This window comes from Candoia aspera, chromosome 2 (genome assembly GCF_035149785.1).
Source record: "Candoia aspera isolate rCanAsp1 chromosome 2, rCanAsp1.hap2, whole genome shotgun sequence".
NCBI lineage: Eukaryota > Metazoa > Chordata > Lepidosauria > Squamata > Boidae > Candoia > Candoia aspera.
In genome coordinates this window covers 213,181,223-213,206,664 of record NC_086154.1, presented here as the reverse complement: position 1 = coordinate 213,206,664, position 25,442 = coordinate 213,181,223, and the positions used below count along the sequence as shown (strand labels likewise).

General features: G+C 37.3%; 1 protein-coding gene across 2 annotated transcripts in view; it reads left to right on the top strand.

The window, feature by feature from the left end:
• Positions 1-23,694, top strand: part of TNFAIP8 (TNF alpha induced protein 8) — a 28,914-nt gene extending 5,220 nt beyond the window's left edge. Inside the window, exons 1-2 of one of the 2 annotated variants that reach the window (XM_063295305.1) lie at positions 10,766-10,877; positions 21,843-23,694. In XM_063295305.1, coding sequence (XP_063151375.1) covers positions 10,847-10,877; positions 21,843-22,408 — 597 coding nt within the window. In that variant the 5' untranslated portion in view covers positions 10,766-10,846 and the 3' untranslated portion in view covers positions 22,409-23,694. Of the gene's footprint in view, positions 1-10,765; positions 10,878-21,842 lie in introns of those variants that run through there. The other variant, XM_063295306.1, reaches the window with a different exon arrangement.
• Positions 23,695-25,442: the final 1,748 nt, after the last annotated feature.

Sequence of the window (25,442 nt, the reverse complement as noted above, 5' to 3'; positions counted from 1 at the left end):
AAGACACATGCTTACTCTTTCAGCAGTCCATTTGGCCAAGTTCCAAGATTCAGATAGTGTCAATAACAGGCACAATCTAGGTTTTAGGAAGCATTCATTATGACTTCCTCAAATGGCTGTGTTTGAATGACACACTATCATGTGATTTACTCAGTTAAGCCAGTTTTTTTTTTTTTTGGATTTGCATGACATACTGAATGATAAACAACCAGAAGGGTATGCAGAGCACACTGAACCATAAGCTAATCATAAGGACTGAGTTTGCATAATTTGTAAAAATGGGGTTGGCTGGTTCATTCTTCTGTGTGTCATGAAGATACAGCCAATACATGAAAAATAGGTTTTGTGTAACTAGTCAGCCATGACATCAATCACGTTGGGTGCTGATAGTGAACAAGTTGTGTGTATGATGTAGTAGGAGCCATAGTAAAGTGATGCTTGGAAATAGACTCATTAAGAGTTGCCTCAGTGGTAGCATTGGAACGTAATCACCAAAGGATGATTAAGTCAAGATCCAACCCTACTGAGGAGCTTTAAGAAATGTAAAGTGACAGTTTTTGTTAGTTTTTTACCTATTCTAGAGTTGTAACCAAGTTCATATATCCTAATAATTTCTCTTAAAAGTATTTCATAATTTTTATTTATTTATTTATTTAGCCAACCGTCTCTCAGTAGAGACTCTGGGTGGCTTACAACATTGTAAAACAATGCAATAACTTTCTATAGGAAACATGAACAACAGCCGAACAGCCAGATCAATCTAAACAAGTAACAACCATACCACGGGCTCTAATTAACAGTCTGACCCCCATGCCTGGGAACACATCCACATTTTAAGAGCCTTCCAGAAAGTCAGCAGGGTGAGATCTAATCTAATCTCAGGAGGAAGGCTGTTCCAAAGGGCAAGCACAGTCGCAGAAAAGCCTCTCTTCTTGGGTCCCGCAAGATGACATTCTTTGACTGACAGGACCTGCAACATGGCTCTCCCATTGGATCTAATGGGAAGGGTAGAAACAACCAACAATCTTGCTTTAACTTGGCTTAGAATCAACAAGTACCAATAAAATTATCAAAAGGAAAGGAATGTTACAAAATATTTTCTGCTTCCAGGACCAAAATAATTTACAAAAATTCATTTCAGGCTCTTAGCCTGTCAGAGTAACACAAAAACTGAGATACTTGGTGGAGGAAAGATAGAGGGCATTAATTGCAATAAAGACCAAGAGCAATATGGAAAAGGAAGGAGTTTTCACTGAAGTTTGTTGTGAAAAAAAGATCAGTTTCTTGCCCTGACTTACCTAAGGAGCACTCATCTTCTGGCATACAACTGTCAAGACTACAATTCAGACCTGTACATAGGTGGTGGGATCTGCAATAAAATGATACAATAATACAATAATGATACTCTTTCAGCAGTCTCCTTGATCATATTACACAGCATCCTCTCTCCAAGCAAATTTTCTGCACCTCATCCTCCTCAAAGTCAGGCCACATCCTGTGGCTGCTGAACTTGCCTTGCTTGGGTAGATGGGCTGCCCTCCCTCTTTAGAATTTTTTCCCTTAAACTTTTGCTGTAGGTCAGAGCTTTAGATTGTTTTCAACTGTAGTGTTTCTCCCTATTTGCATAACTGGTTCTTTTCTGGCTATATTAGCGACACTATCTGTGCTTGAAGTTCAAAACTGAAAGGAAAGGTGCATTACACAGTTTGTAATTCATTTATACATACCTGTGATACTATTCCCTTTTGGGGTAAGTAGCGTTGTGCAAAACTCAGAAAAGGAACAAAAAGTGGAGTGTGAAGAAATTAAAGGCATCCAATAAGAAAAAGGAAGTATAGCTACATCTAGCTTACACCAGCACCATTCACTATATCTCTCCCTAACTTTCTGTCATTGCAAACTATCCTTGATGCACCAGATTCATTTACTGCTTTCTGCATAGCCTTATTTTTTTTACACTTCCTACTTCTGCAGGGTTTCTCCAACTCCTTTGGACTGTGACTTTGTCAGTCAAAATAGCAATCCAACATACTGTTGCTTGCATCCCGTCAATTTAGAGGCATATGCAGTGGGTGGATACAGTCAGGAGGCTTGTTTGATTTTTCTAATGTCCATATTCATTATAAGGAACAATAAAAATATAAGATTTCTACCATGCATATTCATTTTAAACAGCAATTGACATTTTATAAAAGCCAACAATTTGTACTGGGTTAGAAACAGAAAGGCTGGCAACAAAATCCTTCTAAAAAACTATTGATTACTATAAAACAAGTTAGTATTGGACATTTATAATAAGAGATGGGACAGAAGGCACGAGATCACATATTTAACTGAAAGACAAGGTGACCAGATACCGAATGTTTGCAAGGCAATAACTGCATGGAAAGTGAATTCCACAACTCAGGTAACTATCAAGAATGGACTTTGTCGGGTTGCAGATTAAGGACACTGCAGTGTCCTTAAAAGCATATTTTAGTTGTTGGCTGATATGTAAAGGAGCAAGTATACCTTTAGTTATGCAGCTACATACTGTATGGCATTATAGGGTCCTTGAACTTAGCTCAATTGCAGACTGGTAGCTTGCACAGTGACTTTGGAACAGATGCAGTATCGTTGCCATGGCTTATTCTACTAGTTGCCCTATCCTACTGAGCAGCAAAAGGAACAATATAATTCTTGTTATGTTTCAAACATGAACAAATGAGCATCTGGTGTTATGCTGCTATCAATCAGGGCTGGGCAACTCGTGATCTCATGGTTTATCATGCTGATTTTTTTTTTAGCCCTGTTTCTGCAAGGTCCAGTAACTATGGAAACTTCTAAATACGGAAGCTAGAACATCTGACACTCTCATTTCTGATTTAGGTGGTTTTATGATCACTGGGCTTTGCAGAAACAGTGTCTTCTAGAAAATCAGCTGTGACAGTAGAACGTAAGGATAACCTGGAGAACTCTGACCTTCCTCCATAGCAACCTTGGCTGTATTGGAGAAGAAGTTCTGTGTATGAGTAGGTGTCCATATATATAGTATGTGTCCATATGTGTGTTTGGTCTCCAACCTGTCATCTAGCATTATAGAAAGCTTTTGGACTAGAAAGATTACCCAACTCTGGTTTAAGTAATAGATGTGATTACCTGTTTTTCTTGCTGCTTCTCCTGCTCTATAATATCCTTTTTGGTACAGTGTTCCCAGTGTAGTCATACAGAAGATTTGTGTAAAGAGAATATGACACTCATTTTTGTTCTCAGTTCTAATAATCTTTTATCAATTTCATCCCCATAGAATTGAGTCACATCAGCCATACCTAGTTTGGTTTGTTGGTTTATTAGCCCTTAGTGGTCAACATGGTAAGATCAGGATATAGGGACCAGCTCAGTCCCTGTGCATGACCCACCTCTTTGGTACATGTTGAATGTTTGAGTTCAGCCATGAATAAGATAGGGAGAAGTAGGTTGCATTCCAGGGAAATAATCTTGGGCCCTAAATACAGAAAACCTTTGATTTAACAGTAGCTGTTTGGCAAGCTTCAGGAATGACAGATATAATCACAGATCAATCTTAGTTGAGGTCATTAATCAAGCTCCACATTTGTCTGTATACTATATGCTTGTGCACATGCATAAAATTTTATTTGCCATTTTTTGCATAAAATCCCCATTCCCATTTTACACATGCATAAAATCCCATGCACCATTTTAAGCATGTATGAAATCACATTTTGATTTAGTAGATAATCTGCTTTAATGCTTCCCCGATCTTTCCATATTAAATATAAATTTAAGAGCCTTGTCAAAACTACTGCAGATATAATAGAATTGTTAGTTGTGGGGGTGGATGGGTGGAAAATGTCCAGGTGGAATTTTTTTCCATTGCATCTGCTAAATGGGGGCGGGGTCTGCTACTGGACTTGTATGCTTATTTTTAAAAAATCTGAAAATCAAGTATCTTAATATACCTGCAGACAATATTAACTGGAATAAATAGTTATGGTGATAAATAATTGCAGTGAGATTGCTAAAGAACTATTTTATTTTTGTGCTAAGTATCTTTTTGCTTTCATGAACAGGTTGCTTATCAAATGAGGGTGGGGAATTCTATTTAAGACTAGTTGGTTTATGTGGCAGATAATATTTTTTGTCTTGCAGCATTCAGTGAAAGTGATTGATTGATAGATTGATTATACACCATCAGTTTGATGTTGAGTCTTAGCAGCCACATAGATAGATTTTCTCCATGACAATCTGTCCCTTAATTGATCCTTCAGGTCATCCAACAGTGCACCCATCACTTCTGTAACTAAGTCCATCCACCTTGCTGATGGTCTTCCTTTTCTTCTCTTTCCTTCCATCTTTCCCAGCATTAGAGCCTTCTCCAGAGAGGTGGATCTTTGCATAATATGTCTGAAGTAGGATAATTTGAGATTTTTCATTTTTGCCTCGAGACAACTCTGGGTTGATTTGTTCAATGATCGATTTGTTTTCTAGGCTGCCCACAGTATTCTCAGGAGACTTATCCAACATGGAAGTTCAAAAGCATCAATATTCTTCCTATCCTGCTTCTTCGAAGTCTAACTTCTGCTTCCATAGAGCATCAGAGGGAATACTGTTGCTTGTACTATTCTGATCTTTGTAGGTGTATGTGATAAAGCAGTATAAATCACAACCAGTCTAGAAAAAAGGTGTCCAAGCTATCCAAGGAAGGCAGCCTTGTGCCTTTCAAGTATTTGAACCTTTAGTCTCAGACTGCATGACAAGGGATTTGGGGAGTAATAGTTGAAAACTTTTGGAGGACAACAGATTGCCTGCATGCACACTGTGGTTTCTACTACTCTTACTTTCAAAGCAAGTTCATCATAAAGGCCAATGTATACTGAGAAGCAAACTACTGATTTATTTTTCTGAGCATTACTGTATACTTAAGTAGATGATTTGTGTAGTTTTCATTAATCAAGAGCTGATTTGTAAGCATCTGGATTCAACTCAGTGAGTATGTCGCAATATTACTATATCAGTTTGTCTTTTTGAAAGCTCAGTAATGAAAATTTTTGGTCCCCCCACATCCCCGCAAATTGAGTGTATTATATTGTTCATGCTGCTCCAAAGATGGTAATGCAGCAATTTCAGTGAACTTTTCATGTGGCCGATTCTTATTTTAAGGAACAGATTTTAAAGCTGGATCCTCTGAATTATTGGCTGAACTTTGAATCTCTTACTTCTGCATGTTATCTCCCCTGTATTAGCTGTGTTCTCTAGGTTTTCAGTGAACAATAACTAATATTTGAGCCATGATACAGCCAACAAATTTGTTTTTGTTGTTCCTGGTAACAGAGATGGTACATTCAGTTGTCTCTTTAACCACCTGGAATGCATTTTTTTTTAATCCGTTCAATCATGGCTGATTCTTGGAGACTGCCTGGACAGGTCCCTGCAATTTTCCTGGCAAGATTTCAGAAGTGGTTTGCTATTGCCTTCTTCCTAGGGCTGAGAGAAGGTGACTAGCCCAAGGTCACCCTGCTGGCTTTGTGCCCAAGGCAGGACTAGAACTCAGAGTCTCCCGGTTTCTAGCTTGTTGCCTTAACCACTACACCAAACTGGCTCTCGGAATGCATTTATCTTGAGACAAATAAGTATTATATCAGAATGCCAACTCACTGCATCAGTTCTCACCAGAAATAACTGTTGTGGCCACAGTCTGATCAATAATGTTGCTATTCATACTAGAAATAATTTCTATACTGTATAATCACAGGAATCTACTGTATATTTCAGTAGTCTGTAGTGCAGTTATAGAAATGCCTTTGTTGATGATCCAGTTAATCTTGGAATAGATGAGGTCAAACTTTGTTGTTTAAGGCTATGGAACATTGTTTGGGCAAACCTGTAGCCCCAGAATTGGTACAACACCCTTAGATGTCATCCATTGACCTTCCAAATTGGAAGTATATATATTTATATAAATAATTATATTTATATTTAAAAATAAGTATGGCAACAATCTTGTAAGAACTGCCACAATTTCACAGATTTGAAGATTAAATCTTGCAAGGTTTCAGCCATGCTTGATTTAAATGATAATGATGATGATGTTTGGTGCCATCAGTATTGCTTCGTGATACCTGCTGCTTGAGGAGGTTACTAATCTCTAGTGTAGGCAATATTAAAGCAGATGGTTAACAGTCTGATTCAGCAAAAGGTGTGATAAAAATTTAATTTGAAAACCAGGGTGGCACAGGTGTGAAGGTAGGGAAGAAAGATTTCATCAGTGACGCTGCTGGGATGACATATTCAGAGGAGGCTTATGTAATATCTCAGAATTTCTGGGCAGAGAGCCAAGGTTGCCAAGACAATTTTATCTTGGGATCCCTGACGGTGAGCCAACAGCAGAGGTCGGCCAGCAATACAGACTGTATAAAATCCAGAACTCTGAAAGGGCCACGGTTCCACCAGTTCCATCTGGCCAGAGAGCAGTGTCTCTTCATTCATCTGTAGATCCTCTGTTTGTCACAGTCCATGCTGTGTCTGAGTGCATCTATGTCCAGATTCAATGGTTCCCATTCCTTCTCACCAGCGCTTGATCAACCTGGTATAGAGGGTTTCTGTGTGTGTGTGAGGTGAGGTGAGTATGATGTGAATGTGTGAAGCTCTATTTAATTTTGTTAACTAATAAATGTTGCTGCTGCTTAGAGAAAGTTTTGTTTGTTTGTTTCTGCTTGTCCTTAACCTGTTGTTGTTGAGTGTGTGAGTGCTTGTTCCCTTATTCCTACTATAGACCAGGACTGTGCATCACTCTTCTTCCAGCCACAGACTGTGAGTAATCCTGTGCCACTGCAGAATTATATAACAAGGGGCAGAGTATGGCAGATGTGTCTCTAGAGAGAAGCGTGACTGTTAATAAGTGGGATAACACAAGTGAATGTCTAAGTGTATGACAAAGGCAGCTCTTAAATATTCTCTGAATTAAAAGTCTTCTAACTTATTACATATGTGACCTGTAGCAAAATATTGCAGTGAGAAATGCTGTTGTCTATATGTTGGAGCAATTAAAATCTGAACATCCAGACAGAGGAAATTCTTCCATAAGCATCACAAAATGTTTAGGGTTTTGTCGATTTTTTTTTTTTAATTACCTCTAATTTTTTCCATATATGATACATGGATACAGTACTTATAAATATAAAAGAAGCTAAAAAAGGAATTATTACAAGAACTTTTACTGCTATGAATTAATACTTTTGGGGAAATGAAGGGGTTTCTTATCAAACATATTCTGGATGGGGTTGCATGGCCCCAAACAGAATTGGTGCACAATTTGGGAGTCCTCCTCGACTCATAGCTCCTGTTCAAGGAAAAGATAGCAGCTGTGGCCAGGAGGTTTTTTGCACAACTTCTTGCCATGCATGAATTGCACCCTCTCCTAAACCAAGAGGCTCTGCTCATGGTCAGTCATGCCTGAGGCACCTCCATGATGGACTACTGCAATGCTCTATACATGGGGCTGTCCTTGAAGAGCAGCCAGAAGCTGCAGCTGGTACAAAATGCAGTACCAAGAGCAGTTATGAACACTTCTTGATCTGTGCATATTACACTGCTGCTTCAGGAGTTGCCTTGGTGGCCAGTATGCTTCCAGATTGAATTCAAGTTCCTGGTGGTCACCTATAAAGCCCTTCATGACCATGGGACCAGGGTATTTGTGGGACTGCATCTCTCTGATCATGTCTACCCATCCAATCAGATCTGGCAGGAGAGGCACATTAACAGGTCATGTGCATTGAAGAGTGCCATTTGATGGAACCCAGGAAGAAAGCCTTTTCTGCTACGCTGGCTGCCTTGTAGAAAATCATCCCTCACCCCCACCCTGGAGATCAGATTGGCCCCAACCCTACTGGCCTTTTGCAAGGCCCTAAATATGTGGCTGTGTTCCTGGTCATGTTGGTTGGGGTCTATGAAATGGTTCTATCTATGGTTGTTTCTGTTATTTGTATTTAATCTCAACTACCAATTGTATATTTGTGTTGTACGTTTTGGTGTTTCCTGTTTTTATTTAAATTGTTTTTAGCCATTGACAGTCCCTTGTCTGAGACGTGTAGTCCTATAAATTGAAATAAATAAATGTGGGAATTAACATTGAAGAAAGCATCTAAAATAGCTTCTTGATAACCAAGACTTTGCATAGCTTACAGGGTTTATCAGCTGCACTGCACATCAATTAATGAGCCTTTTCAGGGCTAGGAAATAAATGTCCCTTAGTAGGAAAAAGGTTGACTCTTCACTGAGTATCAGTATCTTGACATCAGACTAACTAAATCTCTCTGATAATTACACAGAATACAAACATGGCATGTTGTTTAAAGTGTACTGATGAGTACTCATGGCAGGCTTCCGTTTTATGAACAGTAGCAACACAATCTTTTCTCACAGCATCTTCCCACTAACTGAAGTGAAAAAACAGATGTTAAAGCACATGCCAAAGTTTCAAGTGTATCAGCATTGCCATCTGTTGGGGGCTTATAATATTGGAGGCATTATTTTCCATTCAATCCTCATATGAGTCTCTTGAGCCTTTCATCCAACCATGAGAGGTTGGAGGTTACAGTTTGGCCTATAATTGTCCATTTCTGATGCATTTCAGAAGTGCAAGTTGAAGAAACAGGCTTATAAAACAAGAATGGTCCCCAGGCAAAAATCTAATAAAATGGATCCAGCAGTAAGTAATTCTGTAGATAGAAAAAGAAGCTGACAAAACCTTGAACTTCTGAACTTAGAACAGCCTGAGCAGATTGTGGAGATTAGATATAATATTATGACACTAGCTTTACATTCTGTTCCATAATGAGCAGTAACATTCTACACTACCTGAAGCTTATGGATAATCTTCAAGGGTAACCCCATAAAGCGCTTATTGCGGTAAACTAGACGTAGAATTACTAAGGTATAGATCATTCTCTCAAGGTTATTTTTGTCCAAGAAGCTAGTGAATCATCTGGAGCTAGCCTATATAAAAATCTCAGCCTCCAGTGGCAAGATTTGATCAAGGAATATCCTTTAGCTTCATACCTACTCTTTAAGAGGAATGCAACTCAATCCAGAGCAGGTCATCTTTTCACCACCTGGGGACTTGGGAATTAACCACCACCAGTGTCTACATCTCGTTAAGATTGAATCTCAGTTGAATTGCTCTGTATCCATTAGCACTTTGATAACTCATGAATGTTATCAAACTCCAGTTATCATAGCATCAACGGAGTGAGAAGTAAATAGAATTCTGAATTCTACTGTTACATCTTTGCACAAACTTGTAGCAAGAAACAGTATCACCTTCCAAAGCAGTTTGTCACATAGGACCTCAAGCAATATATGTAATCCAACTACAGGTACTAGTTTTCAGTAATCTCTTGAGCACCTTGCCCTAAAGATTGTCAAGTAGTTGGAAGCTGTTTGAATTGATAGACTCAACAGGAGAGGTTTTCAGAAATTGTCTAATGGTCACTTCTTTCAATGCCAGCTCGCACACTATTTGCATAGTCTCCTCATAAGGCAAATATATTCAATAGCAATTGCCATGATTGTCACAACTGCAGCAGCCCTTAGAGGCTGCAGCAATCCTTGGAGTCATAGTAGTTGTTTGTTTGTCAAGGGAGATTGTTGAATAAAAAGTCATTAGTCTTAAGTTGCTGAGCTACACTTATTTGTCAGTTGTTTCATGGCTGTATTGTTGTTTTCCAGTGCCTTTTTTAGCCTCAGATTCTCATTTGTAATTCTTCACAAAAGACTAGTAATACCTATTGAGGATTTATACTGTATTGTATATGTTGGCATCATCTTGAAGAAGATCTGTCCATGTGGTCATTAAGAGTCAACACTCATTTATTTATGTATTTATGTATTTATTAAATTTATATCACCGCCCATCTCCCCCAATGGGGGACTCTGGGCGGTTTACAATAAATAGCATTAAAACATAGCCAGATAAAAATCACATTAAAATATACATAAATATACATATGCACTTTGATGGCTTATGATCAGTGTCAGCCTCAGTCACAAATTCTATTATTGTATGGTTAGTGGAGATGGACTTGTATGTTTTATGGATTAGGATCTTAATGTAGTCTTCAGATTAGGTACAATAAGTACAATCCATACAAGTCAGGAGTTTGCTACAGTGTTTGAAAAACCATAGTTAAGGTATCCCTCTGCCCCCATAGGCTGCTCCCCAGGAACTTGACAAACCGGAGTGCTGAGAGAGTGAAGTATGAAAGCAAACTTGTTTTCCCAGTGTGTTTTTGGAAACTGAATCTATGTGTTTGAGTCGACTGCTGGTCACAAGTCATGGATTAGTATGATATCCTGGAAGTGAAAGTACAAGATTTAAAAAATCTCTTTATTTCACCAAAATCCTAGCAGAAATGATTATGGGTTGATTTTTTTAAAAAAAGTGGGCTGATTTTTACAGCAAAGGTGGAAGAAACAAATCCAATTTGTATTGTTTGGAGGTTATGGACCCACACTCCTTGTCAGTCTGTAAGTATGATACTTAAAAACTGGTGCCTGCTGCTTGCTTTGCAGTGGTTTCACATTCTGTCACACACACATCCAAACACTCCGCTGAACAGGCAGCCATTTCTGGCAAATAAAAGGGGTGTCTGAAGGTGCTTTTTTCAGACGTTTCTCAGATGCATTCACCAAGAGGCGGAACTTTGGAGCACCACTGAGCTCCGATTGGTTGACTTCACAAAACTTTTCCTCTCTTAGTCCCGGCCCCCTTTTCTTCTTTTGAGAAGTTCATTTTGCTGCCTCTCAAACAGGCACGTCATCTAAATCTTCAAAGACTTAGGCTGATACCATGGGTTCCGAAGCAGATGATTCTAAAGAAGGTATGCTTTTTAATATATTCTCCCAAAGAGGTTTTTTTTTTTAAAAAAAGTTGCTTTCCAAGCTGCTTCTGGCAGCAATATGAGATGATGAATAGAGGTTTGTATTTGCTGTAATACTGAACTGTTTTTAAGGGAGGGGAAAGAAAGCAAAGGAATCTGAAGACAACTATTCGCATTTCCCTGAAAATGCCACAACTAAATCTTTGATACCAAGGATGTTTTGTTCTTTGTACACTGACAATCGTACACAAAGTGTATATTAGAAGCTCTGTGTGCCTATGTACTCACAGGCAACGATGGCTTGAAAAGGGAAGATATACGTTAGGTTGAATGCCCTCCGACTTTTGTAAAAGGAAGTTGTGTAATTCAGAGAACTGAAAGATTTTAAGAAGGAGCTTTCTAGAATGAGTTTTACTGGCTGATGCATGTTGAATTTAATAGCACTACGTCTGTGACAAAGCTTGTCAAAAGGGAAATTTTCTTTCTTTCTTTCCATGGTATGATGAGCATGTGGAAGATCTGGAAATGTTCCAAGAAAACTGAATATTTACCAGCGTAAAGTTGGGTTGGGTTGGGAAATGACTGGTGGAGGAAGAGAATTTTTTTCCCCCTGAAAATTTAATGCAGTAGCCTACCTAAGTCCAAGGAGAGGGTAAATACCTCTGAAATGTGAGCATATTTTAAACAGCTCAGATTTCCTTGACATGCTAAGAAGCCAGATAAACTGCTGGTATAAACCACAATAGATAGATCACCAGTTTGATAGTGAGCTAGAAAACTTCAAAACATTGCAGAAAGCTGCTTTCTTCTAATCTGGCAATCCCCACCATCGTAACGTTTCCCACATACTGTATATCTAATGTGCATTAAAATATGTTTGTTTCTGATGCAAGCCATTTGGCTAAGCAAAAGTCACTAAATGTAGGGTAACTGTTTAATGTGTACACTGGTGGAACAAATTTAGTCAAATGCTCCCATATGCTAACCTTTTCTGTTCAGACAAGGGAATAACTGTGAATCTAAACCCAGACCACTATGGTAAACTCTTTTCCTTTGCTCCTTTAGAATCTAGCATTCCTTTGACAACATGCTCATTCCACTTCTTTTGTGTAGCAGATGAGTAAACAGCATGCATGCCATGACAAGACAAGACAAGGAGTAGGAAGAAAACTTAAAAGTGATCTTAACTCTACCTGCAAATTCAGTTGAGTAATTTAGTTCAGGTATCTTTGTTCAGGAGAGTTACAGTCATATCAATACCTTGAAGTGCCCTTCATTGTTTTCTGTTTTCGAAAAACTGCTGAAGTTAACACAAGGTAGAGCAGTGAGGAAAGAATAGTGGTGGCTTTGGCACCAATGAAAATTAAATGTATGCTGTATTTTGTTTCTGTTTTTATTGTATATTGCTTTTTTTAAAAAAATGAAGAATTGTGGTATTTTAATAAAGGAGGTAATTCTGAATTCCAATTCAACTTTAAGTTAATTTCTAGGATATTTCATGGTTAAGTTCCTGTATAGCTTTACACCTCATGGAGAAAATCTATCTATGTGGTCGCTAAGACTGACTTGATGACACATAATCGATTGATCGATCAGTGGCTTTACACCACAAAAAGATTTGGGAATATATGTGTCTGATGGCAATATTCTGTGTGTCCCTAATGGATGTCTTTTGAGTGCCCTCCTTCTGTTACAAAGCATGCAATGCATTTTTACTCAAATTTAAATTTCACTGGGTTCAGGAAAATTTACTTTTAGGTAAATCTGTATGGGATTACGGCTTGAACAGGTAGCTACAAATAGCATGGATGGTTGGTGGAGGTATACTCCTAAGGAGACCATCAGTCCCAGTTACTGTAATGATTGCCCTAGCCCCAAATACTCAGACTCACAAGAGGCTGCTAAATGAAATCTGATTTATTAGAGTACTAAAGACAATTACAGAGAAAGCTGAGAATGAGCAAAAGCGCGCCAAATACAAACTTAAACCCTTGGTGCAAACGTATCCCGCCTCCCTCGTAACAGCCCCGCCCGGCACAGGTGCTAGCAAACGTCAGAGTTGCTAGCCTGGGAAAGTAACCTTGAGCGCAATAGATAATACAAATACATTCCAAAGCAAAGCCAAAAGATAACCGTTCCCATCCTCCCCAGAAAGATGAAACACGCATCCAATTAATGACATGCGAAACGTTACGATGCATCAAAGACATTGAAACGGCGAACATGACAGTTACTTGGTGTCTTTTGTTCCTTTGCCTGAGCCAGTTGGGTTCAGATAGTGTTTAGTTAATAGTTGCTGCTCCTCCTGATTCTATTTCAGCTGTATGACTGTTGTATGCATATGTTTTCTATTTTAATTGTTTCATAAACTGCTGGAGAACTCATGAAATAGGTGGGGTAAGGGTTTAAAAAATTAAAATATCTAATTTAATTGAAAAACAAAATATGAATTAGAAAGATTAGCTTTAAGATACATATGTTAACTATCTTCCAAAATGATAAAATTGATGAAATATTTTATAAATTTCATCAACTTACATCTTATGCATTTTTTGCCTTTTTGTGTAACTTCCAAAAGAAGAATACTCAGATATTGAACTTTTAATGAGCATTGCCAAACACACTGCTGATTCTACTGCTAAGGAGCAATTATACTGGATCTTTATAATTGATATCTAAACCATGGTGCATTGCCAGAAATGTATTTTTATCATATTTTCCATTGTATTTTAGTCTATGAACTATTAATAGAAGCCTTTATATTGATCAAATGTGTAGCCTAATAAAATGTAAGTGAAATATATAATGTACTATAATACAAACTCTTGGGCATTGAAGATAGGAGAAAATATCAGAATATTTGTTTTCTAGCTCATTTTGAACAAATATTTCTCTCCCTTTGGTTGCACTTCTTCTTTATGCAAAACACACTGGTGTTACAACATATTTTGGGCTGCTCAAAATGAAGGCCTATAGCTATCTCAGCCACTTCCTTACATTTGGGATAGCTGAAATAGGAAAAGATTGAAAAGTTGAGACATGCTTTCTAACTTCTATATATCAGAGATGTGTAGCCTTTAGTTCATGGGCCTAATCTGGCATGCCAGGATGGCCCTACTTCAGTTTATCTCCCCAGAAGCATGAAACGCTTTAGTTGTCCTACACTTTGTGATAAAGCAGCAACAGTTGCTAGCGGATAATCAATCTGGAAGAATGATTGTGCTTCAACTGTCTTCCACTTTCCCTGATTGTGGAAAGCATTGGTAACAAGCTATTCTTGCCAAAGCACCATGTGGGATGTAAATCTGAGGAAACATCCAGAGTTGTGATATCAATCTTTAGAAAGATTATGGCTTTGTGATTTCATTTCCTTCTAAAACTATACAATTATCAGGGCTTCCCTGGAATAGTATCCCCTTCATCTTTCTATTTCAGTTATAGAAGTATTACAAAACTCTTGTCCAGGCCATATGTAATACAAGGGTATGTGCGTCTTGTTGATTCTTCTTCTCCACTTGTATTACTATTGTTGCTGTTGTCAATTTTCCAGGGTTTCAAACTCAGGTTGAATATGCCAGTTTTCTATTCTATAAACCAGGAACAAGTCAACATGTATCTCGTTAACAGCCTAAGATTGCATGCTAAATATTTTGCTCAAAAAAAGTCCTATGGGAACAAGAGCTCTTTTAGACTTTTTCCAGGGTTTTAATAGCAGAAATGGGAGCAAGAAGCTCTGGTTGGCAAGCCATACAAACAGTAATTTCTAGTTGATAATTACAGCTGGGATTCCAGACAACCTACAAGGTCATTTGTTCCCACTACCCTTTTTCTCTTCCAGCACTGCTGCGTGGAAGAAATCAAAAGCTTTTCCTTCCATTTTAAATTAACCACAGCTTAACACATCATCCACCTCTTCAGCTATAGTCACAGTTATTCTTCGCAATTAACTTTATTCTTAGCTTTCAAATTATTGAGAAAATCTATTTGCATTTTGAATTCTCAGTCTAAAGGTACTTTTAATAGGCTGATATAAGAGATGGAGAATACCATTTACATGAGATTAAGTAATCAGTTAAGCCAATATCATAATCACACCACAAACATTTATATTAATTGTTTTAAACTGCATTTGCTGAAATCACCAAGTCTTACCACGTTATCTAACAGAGCTGACCTGCACAGGTGTGTTTAAATTTGTTTTAGCCTATCTTGAAAATAAGTAGGTAATGTTTACCAGGCCATAGGTGAGAAATAATATGTATTTTAAGCACTAGAAAGATGTGATATAATTTTTATCGATACATAAGAAGGTTGTAGCTGTACAGAACAGCAGGCATGGAGTGCTTTTGCAGCAACAACAAAGCACCCTGGGCCACCTTAATTTGAAGATGGCTTATGTAACCCCCTGCTAATAGGGCCACAATAGTACAAAAAAATGAAATATGTTAATGGGCTTACTAACATCGAGGCCAGTTTGAGAAAAAGTCTGGGCCGGGGTGAGGCTTGGACTTATCACCTGAATCAAAAAAGGTTTGAAGTATCATCTGTATTGGGCCACTGTCTTCTAAATAAATTCTCACTAAAGTTTATGTCTTCATAAAGTGCTCTTCTGCAGGATACTTGAGTCACAAGTTGTCTGAGTGCAGTTTAATACAGTTTTAATAAATTTTCTATCACAAGTTGTGACTTTTATGTTGTAAGTTTATCTGATAGTCCTTGGAAGCTGCATGTCATAAAGAAGCATTTCAAGAGCAAAGCTGCACAATATACTACTGTATCTGGTTGCTTAGCTGTAAAAAGGAAGATGAAGCTTTGGTTCATGTTTTTTGAATACTGGGCTGAGAGTTGTTCTGTTGCAACATTCCATGTGGGGAAATAATATACAGGTAGTCCTTGTTTAGCTACCACAATTGGAACTGGCAACTTGGTTGTTAAGTGAAGCAGTTGCTAAGTGAAATTGTGACTGTGCTTACAGTCTTACTTTAGCTTTGCTTTGCTTTGCTTTGCTTTACAGACCTGAGAAGGTCCTAAATGTGAGGATTGGTCATAAAGTTACTTTTTCATCACTGTCGTAACTGTGAGTGGTTGCTAAACGAGGCAGTTGCCAAGCAACAACCACCTGTATGAGATGAGAGTTCATACTGGCTCACATACTATTTTTGTTCCCAAGGAAGAGAAATCACAAGAGGAAGGGCATGGGAGAGATCTTGAAAGTATGAAACTAGTACCTAGAACATGGGTTGACTATTTATAGTGAAATCATGGTTCAAATTCTTTTTCTCCCTCCTGTACCATGTAATACACTGGAAGCTATTCTATTTTGAATGAAAGAAACGGTTTCTACCTGCATCTTGATTTAGTATAGGACTGATCTGGTGTCAAACTCTGTCATGAGTGAGGATGGCGAGCAGGGGGCTCCCATCCAGGCTGTAAAGTGCATGCGTAGTACTGAGGAATTAGGTGGCCATTCAAGGAGACACAGATCAGGCCCGCCTTAGTCTTTGGGGTTTATCTGTCTGGGTTTTTCCCACGCTTCTTCAGTTTGTTAGAATTCTCTGTTATGTAGCAGTAATAAAACACTAGAGACCTATTCCTTGTCTCAGCGGGGTTCCTGGCTGTTAGGACAAGCTCATTGCTTGTGACTATGTGAGAACCTGCCCTTATACTTAGCTAGCATGGTGTAGTTATGGTGGCCATGTTTAATGGATGTTGTAGCCCCATACATTGGAGGCCACAAGCCTGTGGAAAGGTGTATTAGACTAATTATTTGCAGGGAGACTTAAGTTCCAAATTCCTAGTAAGCTATGAAGCTGTCAAAGATGTCTTTGAGCAATCACTATCTCTCACCTTAACCTATCTCAAAAGGTTCTCCAAATAAAATAGGAAAAAGGAACCATGCTAGCAGCCTTGTATTCCTTTTTCTCAGGCTCAGCCAAGGCTCAGCAGTAAATTGAGGCTGTCCTGAAACTTGACCGTTTAGGTGTGGTTCAGCTAAATAAGAGCCTTTATTACAGAATGAAGCCATACAAAAAGGTTGATTGTCCACTGCTAGTGTGAATGCGCCAGTGCTTCTTATACCTGTGGAGGCTCAAACGCTTAGCCTTTTCCTCCTGTACTTTCCATTAATTAACATACCGTTATTCCAGCTCTTGGCCTTGAAGCTAAGCGATTATTGAGTTTTTTCTGTAATTGTCAACTCTGGCCTGAGAACCACCACTTCTCTGCTTAACTTTAACACTTGGAAAGAACAGCAGGATATAATATAATGAGAACAATATGTATAAAAAGATGAGGTCAGTCTACTGAGTCCAAGGAGAGCCAGTTAATTTAGTAGTAGTCAAAGTGTTGCATTGGAATCAGGGAACCTTAATCTCAATAGAGGTTGGCTGATTTTGGAGCAGTCATTATGTTTCTGCCTACGTACTTTTCAAATACATAAATGAAGTTTGTGTGTGTTTTAATTTTAATTCAGAATAAAGTTTGCCTTGATATCAGAAATTTGAGAAAATGCAGTTATTACTGAAAGTTATTGGGACTTGTAAAATCAATTCTAATTACTGCTTTAATTTACTGAAATGATTACTCTTCACTTTATGACTTTTTCTTACTTATTTTTCTATTAGTTCTACCAACATATATACCAACCAATATATCTCCTCCCTCTGAAAGCTTAAAAATGTAGATTTAGCATATTTACAGGTCACATTTTAAAAGAGGCACTTTTTTCAGAAAGGTAAACAGGAAGAAAATAGTTTCACCACTGTTTTGAATAATTGACTGTTCACATCCCTTCTGCGGAAGGAAGGAATAGTGAACAAGTTCATTCCGTTATTTATTTATACTACACTTGTTTCAACCTAGAATATGCATACAGTATACCTAAGGTAGATAAGAACCCTTCCATTTTGTATGTGAGTGACAAAGTAAAGGTACTGCAAGACATTGCAAATCTGCAAATAAATGAAGAGAGGCTGTTATAGTAACTCAGTGCCAGCATTGCTACTAGACTGGAAACTAATCATAATTAATGTTGTCTGATGCATTCACTTCATTTAGCAGAACTGGTGTCATTCAGAGTAGCAAGAAGATTTATAGCTACTATCTTGTGATTTATTGTCAGTAGCAATAATTCTAATGTTGTAAAATCTTACAAATAGCCAAGTGGTGGGTAAAAATGAAGTTCTGTATAAACTAGATTTCAAGATATAAGACATTCTTCCTCAGTGGACAATAAATATTCACCTTAATAAACTCCAGCTGACCTGTTGTTACTGTTAGACCCAGGCTATATAAGACTACAAATTTGCCTAAACTTCTTTTGTCATATAACAGGACAAGCTAAGTGTATCCTACAATTAAATAAATATATTCAGGACTGCATTATTTGTTCATCTGTATATGTTCAGAAAAGGTAATCATGAATACATTTATATAACTTCTTCTGCTGTAGCAGCTAAGTATTTAAGAATATGGTGATACATCTTTGACCCGTTGGACTTCTGACAACTAGCTACAAAAATAACTTGGAGAAGGGTTCTATATAGTCAAAATAGCTATGTCCTCTTTCAACATATTCTATTGTCTTCCTTGTTTTTTTTATTTTCTCTGTCCCCTTGAACTGTTTTAAGTTATATGTGCCCGTAGAATCTTAATTTTCCAATAGTATTATTCGGTGGTAATTTGGTTCCCCCAAAACTGTTGATACCTCTTAATTCATTTTGGATGCTCTTTTTGGGGCTTCAACTTTTGGTGATATTCAGAAAATTCTCTCTCTCTCTCTCTCTTTTTAAGACAGATTCTATTATAGAACTTCCATCTCTAGATCTTCTTCTGGCCAGTTAGAGTTTTACCCCATACTCTGTCACAATTTTCTTTCACAACCTCCTTTGGTTTTCAAGTGGAGAAATAATGAGGAGACTTCAACACAGTTGCCAGAAGAGAAGAATCAACAGCACAGTCTTGATTTCTCTGTATTCCTGTTCTCCCTCCTTTTCCTGAAGAAAGATTGATTTCTTTAATGTTCTGCCTATGTAGCATTCTGCTTTGCTCCCCATATGTATTCTGAAATACATATGAAAGCTTGAGAAACAGTAATTTGGATGCAAAGTCTGAAACTCCCACCCAGTGAATCTGCTAGCAGCTGGATAAAACATTTAGCTTAACCTTCTCAACCACTGCTGGCTGAATTGCCTGTGGTAAATTATTGTCCTTCTAAGCAATTAGGTAGAATGATTCTGTAAATTTAGAGTGAGTTGGTTCTCCAGGCCACCAAGATGTTGCAAATAACTGTACAAATGTTCCTACTCATATGAAACTATGGACATCTGTGGGATAACTGTTTGTGAAGTTTTTTGGCAAGATTACAAACAGCAGGCTTAATCCAGAAGAATCGTCTTGAGAGGCTGAAACCATTCAGATAAGTGACATGTCAAATACTTCTTTCTTATAAAATAGTTCTAAATTCATACTCCTTGCCTTTTATTGTCAGCCTTTCTCTATGAGGCAATTGGAGACTTGTTGCCTGACCTGAAAAGATTAGGCATTTCAGACTGTTGCAGTAAAAAGGAAAGTCATTATTTCAAAGACAAACAATTGTTGTAACATGCTTTTTTGTAAGACTTCATCATAAACATATAGTGCTGAAAGAGTATAGATATATCCATGGTTTGAGTAACAATATGGAGTAGCAAAACAAGAAATGTAAAAAGTGTAGCTACTGACAGCAGAAGCTACTCGGTGTGCTGAGTTAGGCAACTGTGGCTTGTGGGTTGCATCTTTTACAGCTCTGAGATCATGCCAGTAAAATTGGGTAACAAAACCACCAATTTTTTTGTAACGCTTTTTTTTAAAACTGCTTGGGGCATTTAATTTTTTTTTAATTTTTTGTTTATTACAGTAATTTTTATGCCACTCAATTACAAAGAAGGCTTTAAATAGCTTACAAATAATATAAAAATAAATTTAAAAGCATAACATGGAAAACAACTACATCTCAGAATCAAGAACAATAAAACTTACTGTCCATTAACACAAGCATGACCAGAGTAATTGCCTACTGCAAGGACCTGCTGCACAATCAAACCCCTGAGGCTTTGCGGAAAAATTAAAGCGTTAAACTTGATGTGTTAAGTCTACGGCTTTCAGTAGTTATTATCAGTTTAATTTAATACCTGATTCTGGTTGCAGAGCTCTTAGTATACATGTTTGCCACCAAACCTCTAAATGTTTACCATACTAGACATTGTATAATATAGGAAGTACAAATATGAAGCTACAGAATTATTAATGGCTGTCCAGAAGAAAGAACATGCTGATAGATTTGACCATTTAATTAGCATTGTATTAACATTTTTAATACATTAACTTACATACCTACCTAATGTGCCATTCATAAATTCAGGTTATCTGTCCTGATTACCAGGAAACACACTGAGGCGAGGACTTGGTCTCTAATATTTATTAGTAGTACTTAACAAGAATCCTAACAAACTGAGGAAGCGTGGGAAAACCCAGCCATATAAACCCCAAAGGCTAAGGCGGTCCCGATCTGTGTCTCTTTGAATGGCTGAACAGTTCCTCAGTGCTACGCATGCGCTTGACAGTCTGGGTGAGAGCCCCCTGCTCGCCATCCTTACTCATGACATTATCACTTAATTTAGCATTCACGATTTTAATATTTATAGTTTTCTATAAAATTACAGTGAAATATGTCCATTAAAAAGCACAAATGGAGGATTAAAAACTAATAAGAAAACAGCAAGATTTTATGCGTGCATTGATTCAAGATAACTTATGAAAAAGAATTCATGAAATCCGATGTGTCGATGCTAAGCTGTTAAAGTAATTTTCCCTCTTTTTTTAACTGTTGCATTAGATTTCAGTGGTTTATTCAGTAGAGACATTTCCTTTCACTGTTTTCTTCAAGGAAGTGAAAATGTTGTATTAACAGGCAGCAGAAATTTAGAAAGACTAACTGAAATGTAATAGTGAGCTTCACTGAAACACTCAAGCATAAGGCATAAAGGACGGTAATGTGTTTCCTAGCTAGTTCTTCAACTAGAGTGCCAGTCATTTGAAGCAATTTTGTAAGAATTTTATTATGGTGGAAAAAATATCAAAATAGTCAAAAGCACAGAAGAACCTCAAATGTGTATCTACATGTCCATATGTGAAGAAAAAGCAATAACTTAATATGTAAGAATTGCTCTTTGAAAAATCTCAGATCTTATTTTAGAATAACTAATTTTAAACATTTGGAACTTCCAGGGCATCATAAATGCCTTTTAATTTTTTGATTAGATTTTTCATAAAACCGATATTCTTTATATCAACTAGCTATCATTGAAAACCTGTGTGATTAAGGGCACACATGAATATATGCCTATCTTTTCATCCATGTTGCTCTGTTTATAATAGATCATAGTGCTTTCTCTGGTATCTGAGCAGACACATTTGTGAAAATCTGGCTATTCTATTATAAATATGGTGAAATCATTGAGCATTAAAATAAAATGTTTAGACTGTGCTTAATAGCAGACTTTTTGTGATGAGTAGTGCTGGGACTTCCTGGACACACTCCTAGTTCCAGGTTTTGACCTGTAGGAGTCTTTCAGATGTAGTTTTAGATGATAGAATTAAGTCTAACACATCTCAAATACTTGTTTTACAAAACAAGATATATAGAGCTTTATGTTAATTTATATTCATGTGATAAACTTCATTTTCTTATGTATTAAATAAAGCAATACTCATAGTCCTACAGTTCCTTGTAACTAATATATTTTAGTATGTGTGTGGGGGGGAAATCCAACTGTTTTTGTTTGTACAGGAAATATATGTACAATTGTAAAAATATTTTAAATCAATTACTTCTATTTTTCCTTGTGGAGTTCTTAAAGTGCTTCAATTTTAACTCACATGAAATTGACTAAAATTAATAATTTTTATTTGTTTGCTTTCTTCTAGTGGCGACAGATGTCTTTAATTCCAAAAGTTTGGCCATTCAGGCCCAAAAGAAAATTCTTGGCAAAATGGCCTCCAAATCAATAGCAACTGCTCTGATAGATGACACCAGCAGTGATGTGTTGGATGAACTCTACCGAGTGACAAAGGAATACATACAAAACAAGAAGGAAGCTGAGAAGATAATTAAAAATCTCATTAAGACTGTTATCAAATTAGCAATCCTATACCGGAACAATCAGTTTAATCAGGAAGAGACTGTACTCATGGAGAAGTTCAAAAAAAAGGTTCACCAGTTGGCTAAAACTGTGGTGAGCTTCTATCAAGTGGACTATACCTTTGACAGGAATTTTTTGTCAAAACTGTTAAACGAGTGTAGAGATCTACTTCATCAAATAATTCACCGTCACCTGACAGCAAAATCTCATGGACGTGTCAACCGTGTGTTTGATCATTTCTCGGACTGTGAATTTTTGGCTGCCTTATACAATCCATTTGGATCTTACAAGACTCATCTCCAGAGGCTTTGCGATGGTGTCAACAAAATGCTAGATGAAGGCAATATTTAATTGCATCAGTATCGGTGGATTGTATATTCATAGGCTGAGGATTGATGGTGGTCTTAGGGAGTCAATGAAAAAATGAAGAAAGGCTAGATAGTGTTATGTTGGTGGTAAGGAAGTATTTACGATCAATGGATGCGCTGAAAATTCTTCAGCAGATTGACTTATTTATTTGGAATGGCCTATTGCTGTTTCCATTTTTTGGTAATACTATGCTTTAAAATACGGATTAATGAAGCCATAAAACAGGACTACTCAAGTGAAACAGGATTTCATAAAATAGGCAGGGATAATGAAACGTCATATTCTAAAAGTGTAAGCATTTTCCTAATCTGCTATGTTCAGATTGTGCCTGTGCATACTTGCAGAGAGCTGCGCTACCTATGTTGAGTGAGTTTTAAGACTGAACAGGTTTAACAAAACCCTTTTTTCCCCAATTCATTTAAAACTGTCTGCACTATACACAAATGTTTAAGTGACATTGTCATAGTTACACTATTTAAACAGTTAACTGGCCCTTTGAGCTGTAGACCTTCATTTTTTAAATGTTCAGGGCTTCCACTAGGAAATAACTAAAGTGGTGTGAGCTGCTATCTCCATCACTGATAATATAGTCTTATATATAGTTACTCTCCTCAAGGTATTCTTGGAATAAGCTTCCCAGGAGAAGAAACTATTTCACACAATGTGCTTCTGAGAAGCCCTGAGCTAAATTTGTACTTCTAGGGCAATAACACTGGGCTTCCTTTACATGGACCTTTCTTAATCATCTTTATGGTTTGATTTCTTCAACTAAAGAAATAAGAAGAAAATAAGTTTTGTATTACTTATCAATGTGGTATATATTTGACAATCACTGAGGATTTACAGATGTGCCCCGCATCCTACCTAATAGCACAATGTCATATATAGTGAAAAGTATCATTACTTCTGGTTACATTTTGTAGAAAAATGTGCTTCCAAGTGAAATTGTTCAAGAAAGATGAAACTGGAATGTGTATGTCATCCATATATATGTATATTTCTAGAACAAGGTGACAGAATGCAGTGATCCTTAGAAAAAGATATGGGTAGTAATCTGAATCTAGAAACTATTAGTCTGTGAACCAAATGTTTAATAATGTGTAATTTTGTTTTATTCAGAAACCAATGTATATGTAATGTAGGTTAAATATATAGCAAATATTGGAAAAATATATTGTAAGAGCTTAAATAAGTTTGTTTAATCTTTGGACTATTGAAAAATGCTGAACATGTAATGCTTTATACTTCAAGCAACTGGTTGAAAACTTTTAGTTGTCAGATTTTTTTATGTGTTGTGAGTAAACAGAAGAACATTTGCACTCTTAAGTTTTATGCATGATTTTCTGTGTCACAAGAAATTCAAAAATACACGTGGGCATTTTTTTTTTAATCTGTTCAGTCATGTCAGATTTTCAGAGACTGCTTGGACAAGTCCCTGCAGTTTTCTTGGAAAGGTTTTTCAGAAGTGGTTTGCCATTGCCTTCTTCCTAGGGCTGAGAGAGAACAACTGGCACAAGGTCACCCATCTGACTCTCTGCCTAAGGTGGGACTAGAACTTATGATCTCCTGGTTTCTAGCCTGGTGCCTTGACCACTAGACCAAACTGGCTCTCGTGGGCAATTTAATAACATGTGATGATGTGAAAGGTCCCCTGTGCAAGCACCGAGTCATGTCTGACCCTTTGTGGGGACGCTGCTTTCGCAGCGTTTTCTTGGCAGACTATAGCGGGGTGGTTTGCCATTGCCTTCCCCAGCAAGCTGGGTACTCATTTTACCGACCTCGGAAGGATGGAAGGCTGAGTCGACCTGAGCCGGCTACCCGAGAATCCAGCTTCCGCTGGGATCGAACTCGGGTTGTGGAGAGTTTTTTTTCCGGCTGCAATACTGCCGCCTACCACTCTGCGCTGCACAAGGCTCTCTAATTTAATAATATACAAATCTATTTTTGTCCCAGCCTTACAAATTTATGTTGATTGCTGTACAGTATTCCTTTTCTGCTATGTCTGTTTCCCCCCCCACCCCCTCTCTCTGCAAGCTATGTGCTTTTAGCATTGTCAGATGAATCAGATGGTCCACCATCATTCATGTGTCACAACTGAGATGGGTAGAGTTCCAAGCAAAGAAATCCCCAAGTAAAGATATGCTAGAAATTCAGACGTTATTGAAATAAGTGTGGCTGTTTCGACTTTTAGGGGAGTATAATACTTTAAGCCTGATGGTGTAATGAATAATTTTTTAGACGGGCCAAGGACTGAAGTAGGTAGGGCTACATCACATATATTCCCTTTTTTCTACCTTCTCCCCTTAAAAAAAAAAAACTACATTAAGCCCATTACATGAAAACTGGCTTTTTTCTTTTTTTGCCTCAAAATGGCAGATTATCTGCCAGGAGTCTATCTGGTCATTTTTTTGCAGTTACACCCCAAAATTTGCATTTAAGCAAAACACAACCTGGCAATATGTCAGAAAATATTAAAAGTGTAGTATATCAGAAAACATTTTTAGGTAGTTTATTAATGAAATGCTATAATTTTTTTTTTATTCCTTTATTATTCGTATGCTTTACAAATTACATTAAAGAGGGGTTGGTTTCAAAGAATATTATAAATCAACATGCCATTACTCTTCTACTGTTTTCTCTGCTTATATGACCTTGATGTCATTTCCCTCTAATTTAGTGTTTCTCAACCGCAGCAATTTTAAGAGGGGTAGACTTTAACTCCCAGAATTCCCTAGCCAACTCCCAATTCTGGGAGTTGAAGTCCACCCCTCTTAAAGTTGCTGAGGTTGAGAAACACTGCTCTAATCTTTCATTTCACTTCCTTCCCCACCAAAAAATCATGGTTATCTTATTCATCAGGAGAACATTTCAGTGGAGTATTATACAGAATATAAAGGCTTCTGCCATCATCAGATATATGCAAAAATGTTTTGAAATTGAAATATGTTGTGCACAAATTGTACATTTGAAATGTTTTGTGTACCATTAACCATAATGCCTTTTCTAATCTTTAAAA